This window comes from Mandrillus leucophaeus, unplaced genomic scaffold (assembly GCF_000951045.1).
Source record: "Mandrillus leucophaeus isolate KB7577 unplaced genomic scaffold, Mleu.le_1.0 Scaffold9, whole genome shotgun sequence".
Classification (NCBI taxonomy): domain Eukaryota; kingdom Metazoa; phylum Chordata; class Mammalia; order Primates; family Cercopithecidae; genus Mandrillus; species Mandrillus leucophaeus.
Window position 1 is genome coordinate 9701236 of NW_012109807.1, and position 8654 is coordinate 9709889.

General features: G+C 56.8%; 1 protein-coding gene across 1 annotated transcript in view; it reads left to right on the forward strand.

Moving 5' to 3' along the window:
• The first annotated feature begins 257 nt into the window (after nt 1-257).
• ASTL (astacin-like metallo-endopeptidase (M12 family)) overlaps nt 258-8654 on the forward strand; it is a 15113-nt gene continuing 6716 nt past the window's right edge. Inside the window, exons 1-7 of the mRNA XM_011969654.1 lie at nt 258-312; nt 970-1092; nt 3188-3249; nt 4514-4607; nt 5124-5241; nt 5911-6092; nt 8461-8542. Of these exons, the coding sequence (XP_011825044.1) occupies nt 258-312; nt 970-1092; nt 3188-3249; nt 4514-4607; nt 5124-5241; nt 5911-6092; nt 8461-8542 (716 nt within the window). The remainder of the gene's footprint in view (nt 313-969; nt 1093-3187; nt 3250-4513; nt 4608-5123; nt 5242-5910; nt 6093-8460; nt 8543-8654) is intronic.

Consider the following 8654-nt stretch of genomic DNA (forward strand, 5'->3'; position numbering starts at 1 on the left):
GGAACCACAGGTAGGCACGGGAGGGGCTGCCAGCAGACCTGGTTGGGGCGGGGCTGTAGGTGGAGCTGGTTGGGGCGGGGGCTGCAGGTAGAGGTGGTTGGGGTGGGGCTGTAGGCGGAGGTGGTTGGTGGGAGTAAGGTGGGAGCTGGAGCAGCTGCTATTTAAGAGGTGGTGGTGGTAGTGCTGGTTCTGTAGTTAGGATACTCCGTTCTGCTGGGGCTTAGTCTTGTTTGCTGAAGGGGCAGCAGGACTCTACCATGGAGGGTGTAGGGGGTCTCTGGCCTTGGGTGCTGGGTCTGCTCTCCTTGCTAGGTAAGCTGGCTGTCTGTCCCTCCTGCTGCTGGTGCCAGCCTGGAGAAAGCTGGGGAGAGGCCAGAAGGTTGTGGCTGGAACCTGCAGGGATTGTAGCTGAGCTCAGTGGCTCAGAGCACAGAGCTTTCCAGGGTTGTTCTAGAAGTCAGCTCTTGGGGGCCAAGGGGAGGCCTCCTGAAGGCCCTGGAAGCAGAGGGCCTGCCTGGCAGAAGATGGCAGGCGTTGTGCCCCAGGCGTACTTATCTTGGGGTGGGGGTAGGCTGTAAGTCCCCACTCCAGGCTGAGCCCATTGTCCAAGAGCCTGGACTGAGAAAGAGTCATAGAGAAAGATCTGAGGCTGGCCCTGCCCTTGCCACGGGCGTCAGAACCTGAGGTCTGTCCTGCCTCCTTCCTTCCTGTTCCTCCTCTACCTCATAGGTGGGGCACGTGCCCTTTTGGTCCCCCTAGGGGAGCTCCTTCCCGAGGTCATCTAGACCTTGGCGCTAGTTGGGGTTGAGCAGGGAGGCTGGAAAGGCTCTTTGACTTTGTGCTGGAGCCTACTCTTCCTAGGGACTGAGTCTTACAGCCTGATCCCCCGCACTCACCCCATGTCCTGCTGTCCAGTCTCACTGGTGGGTGCTCCAAGCATTTGTGTATGCCCCTGTCTGTCTGGACCAGGTATCCTAGGAGCGCCCCTGGCCTCCAGCTGCCCAGGAGCCTGTGGTACCAGCTTCCCAGATGGCCTCACCCCTGAGGGAACCCAGGCCTCCTGGGACAAGGACATTCCTGCAATTAACCAAGGTGAGGGCATCTTCCCAGGGCCTGGAGGCGCATGACATTATGTAGTGGGAAAACCACACTGAACACTCAGAAATGCAGAGCCTGGGAGGAAATGGACCAGCTTACTCTAGGCTGTGTTTTTTGTTGTTGTTGTTGTTTTTTGGACAGTCTCACTCTGTCGCCCAAGCTGGAGTGCAGTGGTACAATCTCGGTTCACGCCATTCTCCTGCCTCAGCCTCCCGAGTAGCTGGGACTACAGGCACCCACCACCATGCCTGGTTAAATTTTTGTATTTTTATTTTTTTTAAGTGGAGATGGGGTTTCACCATGTTAGCCAGGATAGTCTCGATCTCCTGACCTCGTGATCTGCCCGCCTCAGCCTCCCAAAGTGCTGGAATTATAGGCGTGAGCCACCGCACCCGGCCGTGGTTTTTTAGAGATAGAGTAGTATTGCTGTGTTGCCCAGGCTGGTCTTGAACTCCTGGTCTTAAGTGATCCTCCTGCCTCTGCCTCCCGAGCAGCTGGGACTACAGGTGTGAACGGGTGGAAATTCTATGGGCAATTGCTTAAGTCTACTTTTTCTTTTTGTATCTTTCCTAGTGGATTGCTACTTTTATAAGAAACACTAAGTTCTTAAATGGCCTGATAAAAGTATAGATCGTTGTGAGCCTGGGTGTGGAGCTAAGCGATGAGTTGATGTTTGAGAACGTCAGCCACCCTGTGCAGGACTGTCTGCAAGTGTGATTAGGAAGTCTGAGGCTCAGGGTCTTGCTGTCTGGGGGTGTCACCTGAGGAATGAGGGTGTATAAATAGCCTGAACAAAGCCAGTCGAGATGGAGATTGGAGTTCAGATGTTGGAGCAATGAGGGCTGAAGCACCAGGGAGCAGGGGCCAGTGTTGCCCTAAGGGTGGGTGAGATCCTACTAGATGTGGTAGCCACTGTGTGATCTGCCCCCTTCTTCCTCTGAGAGCTGACTTAGGGGCCCAGCACCAACTGAGCCTTGAGCCCCAGGCACCGCCCCACCCCTGGATCACCGTGAGTGGTCTGGATGTAACTGGAACCAATGGAGAAAACTCCCAAATGCTGGTGACCCCAACTATCCTATCACCTACAGTGAGGCTATCTCAGAACGGCTGTCCGTGCCTCACCTGATGCTTTCCTGAGAAGCACCTGCCGCTGTGAATATGGCTAATGCCGTACAGCTGTATCTGCCTCCCAAGACTGGCCCCCAGCCAAAAGGAATTGCCTCAGCCAGAGGTGCCGGGGGGCTACTCCCTCGCCTGCCCGAGGTGGCCCACCGTGACTCCTAAGGGACAGGAGTCCGGCCCCTGCCTCAAGGCTGTGCAAGTCAGAGGTGCCATTTGTGGTCCGGAGCGCCCGTGGGATCCAACTGAGGCTGCGCCTGGATTCTTCCCTGCCTTCTCTCCTGCTTTCCTCACTCCCTCCATGAGTCACTTGTGGGCGAGACGCGAAGCAGAGGGGCTAAGAGGGGTGAGGGGTTTGCGAGAGCTGGTACTTGCCTACCTTTGACGGTGGAACAAATTTGAATTTGCCACCTCAAGGGGCCTGAGTATAACAGATGGGTGAGGAATAGATGGGGGATGAGGTGGGCGGGAGAGCCCAGGGCCTGTTCTGAGGAGTGCGGCTCAGGCTGGAAGAGGCCGCTGCTTCCTGACCGCAGGGACCTGGGCTTGGGACCGGATAGGTCGTGGGCTGTGTTTGAGCAGGGGAAGGATGCGGTCCAGCCGAGAAGCCTCGCACACTCAGGGACTGTGTGACTTTCCCTCAGTGCTCAAGGAACCTGTAACTCCACAGTCAGGGGAGGGACAGACCCTGAGCCTCAGACTCCTTCGTCTTTGCCCCCCAGCTCCTCACGCCTGCAGACAGTCCTGCCAGGGTGGCTGACATTCTCAAACATCAACTAATGACTTAGCTAAACACCCAGGCTCGGAGAGCCAGTGACCTATACTTTTATCAGACCATTTAAGAAGTTATAATAGTAACAATCCACTAGGAAAGACACAAGAATAGACTTAAGGAGGGACTTGCTTGGCCTGTCCCTCGAGTCAGTGTGCTGGGGGACATGGGCCAACACGTCCTTCCCTCCCTTCCCAGGGCTCATCCCGGAAGAAACCCCAGAAAGCAGCTTCCTCATCGAGGGGGACATCGTCCGGCCGGTGAGTGCACACTCTGACGTGTGTGGGTGCGGATCAGCCCACAGCTGGTGACAGGCCCTCGGAGCCCACCCTGGGTGACGTGGGGCCTGATGTGGGAGGGACATACACAGAGTGGTAGCTGCCTCTGTTTGTCAAGGTCAGAGCGACTCTTCTGTTAGGAAGTACGAATAAGCCAGCCTGAATGCTAAGGGAGGCTGCTATCTGAAGTGCTGGCACAGTCGGCCTGAGAGGGCTTCCTGAAGGAGAAGGTTTTGAACACTTGACGCAGCTTGGTATCCTGCCCAGGGAAGGTGCTCAGATAAAAGAATAGATGAGCAGGGGTTGGCAGAGTGGCCTGTGGGGGATAAAGGGCCTGGTGGCAGTGGCGACCTGGGGATGGTGGAACAAGGAGTGATGTGGAGCCTGACCATCTTGGCTGTGGTCGAGTGGCTGCATCTGAAGGGAGGGGGCTGCTGGGGATTGGGGGTGCCCTGCTAGCAGAAAAGGGAACACTGTGCCCAGGACAGCAGCGCTGTGTTTTAGGCGACTGGGAATGGCAGAAGGCTCCTGAATAGGACAGTGACCCAGGGGAAGGCAAGACTGTCTCGTTGGAGGCCCCCACGGATGGCACAGCCTCTGGCTGGGCAGGGGAGCCAGAGGCTGGCCCAAGGCTCCCAGGGGACCCCGGGGGCAGGGCAGACCCCTCTGGGTTATCCAGTGAGTGCTCAGGGAGGTGGCATGTGACCACCAGGAGCAGAATCAAATGCCTCCAGCTGATGGCGCAAGCGCTGGGGCCTGGGCTCTGAAGGGCTCTGGTTGCTGGAGAGCGGAAGAGCGGCCGAGGCCAGGGTGCTGCCTCGCTTTCACTCCAAATAGGTTGTGTCCCCATGACCATCCCACATTCAGGGAAGCCTGGTGGCTGTTCCCCTCTGGAAGGGGCACTGCCTACATGCTGGGGTGGGGCTGCCGGCCCAAGCCCTTCTGATCCAGGGCACCCTGGGGTGCTGGGCCTCCTAGCCAACATCCTCAGGGACTAACCTCTTGTTTGCTTGAGACTGAAATTCTTTCGTCACAGGCCAAAGGACGGTCTTGTGCATCAAGGTTCATGTAGCTGGCCCCTTGCCTTCCACGCCTCTGTCCCGTCCCTAGTGGTCCCCCATTCCCATGCGTGCAGGTCCTGACTCCCACATCTTTGGGGTTCTGGTGCCCCGGGGTGTGGTACCCTTGGGGCACAAAGCTTGGGTGGCCTCTGTCCCCAGCGGTTGAACTGCTGCTCTCTCCTCAGAGTCCCTTCCGACTGCTGTCAGCAACCAGCAGCAAGTGGCCCACGGGTGGTGGTGGAGTCGTGGAGGTCCCCTTCCTGCTCTCCAGCAAGTACGGTGAGTGAGCGCGGCAGGCTCCCTCCCTTCCTCAGCCCCTTCTTCCAAATGTGGCAGAGGTGCTCCTCTCTTCCTTTCTCCTCTTACACCACCACCTCCCCTCTACCTCCCCACCCCGAGAACCCATCCACAGAAGCCCTTCTGTTCCTGAAGGTCTCCCGAGTCGGGAGGGTTAAAATCCTGGGAGAACTGATGGGAAGGTGTGTCTAGTGGGATCTGGTTCCCCTTGAGACCATGCGGTGTGGAGGACAGTGACCTACCCAAGGCCACACAGCCAGGGTCTGTCTTGGGGCAGCTTTGTGCCCCAAGGGTACCACACCCTCGGGCACCAGAACCGCAAAGATGTGGGAGTCAGGACCTGTGTGCATGGGAATGGGGGACCATTAGAGACGCACCACTAGGCTGCCCTTTCTTGATGCTATTTTGGGAGAGAGTTCAGAGCTCTGCTCCCAGACCCCCATGCAGAGCTCAAAGAGCACCAGGGCTCGGGGGGCTCAGCCGGGTGGTGTCTTTCAGATGAGCTCAGCCGCCAGGTCATACTGGAGGCTCTCGCGGAGTTTGAACGTTCCACGTGTGTCAGGTTTGTCGCCTACCAGGGCCAGAGAGATTTCATTTCCATCATCCCCATGTATGGGTAAGTGCTGGGCGTTCAGCCCGGAATCAACCTGTCTGTTGTCTAACATTTATTTCTGGGCCCATCCCCCAGGGCTCAGTCCCCCTGCCCACCCTGAGGGGTCTGCCCAATGCAAGCTGGACCTCCAGGGCGGAAGGTGGAAAAGGGATGGGAACGGTGCTAGACCCTCATTTACAAAGCCCTCCTCTCCTGGGGGACTCCCTGGGGTGCTGAGGGGAGGTTTTGTGGGGCAGACAGTGCATGAGTCACTGAGTCCTGGCAAGTTCCCTGACTTCTGAGCCTCTTCTGCACCCTCTGGGGCGGGAGTGGTGGCGACACCTGCTTCCTAGCTTGTCAGGGGCCTGAGGCAATGTGTGTGAAAGCCTCGGCTCAGGGGTGACCGGGAGGGTGCGTTCACTTAGTGAGCTGCTTCTGTCCTCTGCGTTCATATCAGTTCCTGCTGCCTCCCTGCGGCCCAGGCTGGTGATGGGGGTCCGGTATGCCCATTTCACAGAAGTCCAGGCAGTGAAGGGGCTTGGAGAATGGCGAACCTGAGACTAGCGCCCAGAGTGGGGCCTGCCTGTTAGCTGTTTGTCTGTCTTGTGGTGTGAGGGGAGGGAGAGCCCAGGTCTGTGTGTCTGGGGGGGATCTGGGCTGGCGCTCACCCTGCTTGCTCTCATCGCCCTGCAGGTGCTTCTCGAGTGTGGGGCGCAGCGGAGGGATGCAGGTGGTCTCCCTGGCACCCACTTGTCTGCAGAAGGGCCGCGGCATCGTCCTGCACGAGCTCATGCACGTTCTGGGCTTCTGGCACGAGCACGCGCGGGCCGACCGGGACCGCTATATCCGTGTCAACTGGAACGAGATCCTCCCAGGTAAGCCAGGCCACACGCAGGTCGGGCTGGTGCCGGGGAGGGGACAGCAGGGCTTGGGCCCAAGTTGCCTGGTTCCCACGGATGAGGCTGTCCATCCTCCCCACCACCTGTCTGCTTCCTGTGGGGAAGGTGGGGGTCTCGCTTCTCTGGGACCTGGAGGTGGTCCAGCTGCTGCTCTGGGCCCCAGGCCTTCCTCTGCCCACCTGCAGTTGTGCCTGAGTTAGGGTGCCACCACCTGCTCTGTCTCGCTTTTCATCGCTGACACTGTCCTCTCCCTGGGGATGGGGTAGGCTGTACCCATGATGCCTGCTTGTTGAGTACTCCAGCAGCGGTCTCATGCACCAGGCACCACCAGCATGGGCTGGGGCTGTGTGCCAGCTTGGGAAGCTGAGCCAAAGCGGAGCCCCAAGGTAGCAGGCTGTACAAGCCAAGTGCTGGGTCACAGGCTGAGGGCAGCGCTGTGGGACTGGGACATGTGCCAGTGAGCAGGTAGAAGAAACGCAGACTGTGGCCGTGGGAGAATGGAGGCAGGAGGCAGGTGGGCTGTGGTTCCTATGCTGGCAGCAGCAGCTGTGTGGTGCCAGGGATCAGATCCTGGTGATGGTGGGGTTTCTCCGTTGAGGAGGCAGGAAGACCCCACCGAGGGAGGGGCAGAGGAGGTGTGGGTGGGAATCTGGCTTAGAGGGTGGAGTGGGAAGAAGGCCTCCCGCAGGTGGAGGGCGTCCAGCACAAGACCTTTCACTGCTGTCATGTTAGCCAGGTGAGGCAGCCAGGGAAGCTGCCTGGGCCCAGGGACCTTCCCCGGCCCCAAACACCGCTTTCTCAGTGGCTCCCAGCAAACACGACTCACAGAGAAAGGGGTGTCTGGGGCACGTGGGTAGCACCTCACAAAGGGAGGGCATGGATATTGAATCAGACCAGGCTGAGGAGGTAGTGAGGAGGGGTGACAAGTGACTCTGTATTCTGAAAACAGACTGATCCTTCCCGATGCTCGTGGAACAGTTGTGAAAGTTTACCCTGATAATTTCATGATATACCATGAAATGCCATGAAAACCTGCAACTCTGAAAGTAAACTAATATAAACATTCTGATCATGATATAAAGTAGAAACCAATACACCAAAACCAAAAAGCTTCTCCTGTTTAGAAATTGAAAGAAAACAACAAAACTTTTTTAGCTCTGGAGTTAAAGTACAGCAATTCTAAAACAAAAATCATGACAGACTATACAAAACCCAGTGGTTCACAGCTAATGCAATGCTCAGAGAAGATGTGTAGACTTACATATCAGTAAACAGAACAAATTGAGCATGTCAACCCAAATTAAATGAAAGCAGGAGGAAATTTTAAAAAGGGTAAAAGCAGAAACTGAGTTGGAAAACAGGACTAATTATTCCTGATGATAAAACAGGTTAAAACAGCGCTTCCCCAGTGGAAAAAATGAGAACTTGTTTGTTTTCATTTAGGTTAATATGTTCTCATTAGGTTAATATGTACAGAAACTCTGCTAGGGCAGACACATTAATAGCAGTAATTAACTGTTGTGGGGTGGGGAGTGGGAACGCGGGAAGCAGGGGATGGAATCGGAGACTTTTACTACGTCTCAATAGTTGACTTTTGAACCAAATGAATATACTACTTATTTAAAATGTTTAATGAGTTTTTAAAAGCAAGAAAAAGAGCTCGAGGGGCAGCTGTTAGGCAGGTGCTGGGGTATGAAGGTGCTGGTCTGCTCCGTGGAGAGGAAGCTGCTGTACCGAGGTGGGGTGTACGGGCGGCTGGCTGGGTTTGAGGGAATTGGGGGGGCAAAGATAGAGGGGCTGCCTCTGAAGGCCAGAGGGAACCTTGCCCCTCCCAGGCCTGGGGGACCTGAGCGAGGGGGAGAGGGGCTGCAAGTCTGGGGACGTGTTGTGGCCTGACGCAGGAAGAAGGTGGGCCTGTGTCTGGGGACTGGGGGTCACCACGTGCCGATGTCAGCGTGGCAGTTTTTCAAAGCTGGGTCAAGGAATAGACATTGCATCTGGGGTGGGAGGGGCATCTAGACCCTGAGCAGTGTGTGACCCGTGGCAGCTGTGGGTTATGCAGAGACGAGCCCCGTGCAGGGCGAATATGCAAGGAGGAAGGATGGGTGGAGAGAACTGCTACGAGGTGATGATTGGCTAGCCATGGGGTCCCTGTGCCTCCAACTCAACTAGTACAGGTTGGGGTTCCTCCTGGGGCTGGGGAGAATGGTGGCTGCGGGCTCAGTCCCTCAGCTTGGGTAAGTTATGAGCTCCCAGAAGACCCTCCCAGCCATTGCCCGCCCTCCGCCCTTTCTTGCCCTCCCTCTTTATATGTCAGTAAGTTGTATTGTTTTTGTATTTTTAGGCTTTGAAATCAACTTCATCAAGTCTCGGAGCAGCAACATGCTGACGCCCTATGACTACTCCTCTGTGATGCACTATGGGAGGTGAGGACCCTGCCCCCTTCTCCCTCTGCTGCCCCCTTCTCCCTCTGCTGCCCCCTTCTCCCTCTGCTGCCCCCTTCTCCCTCTGCTGCCCCCTTCTCCCTCTGCTGCCCCC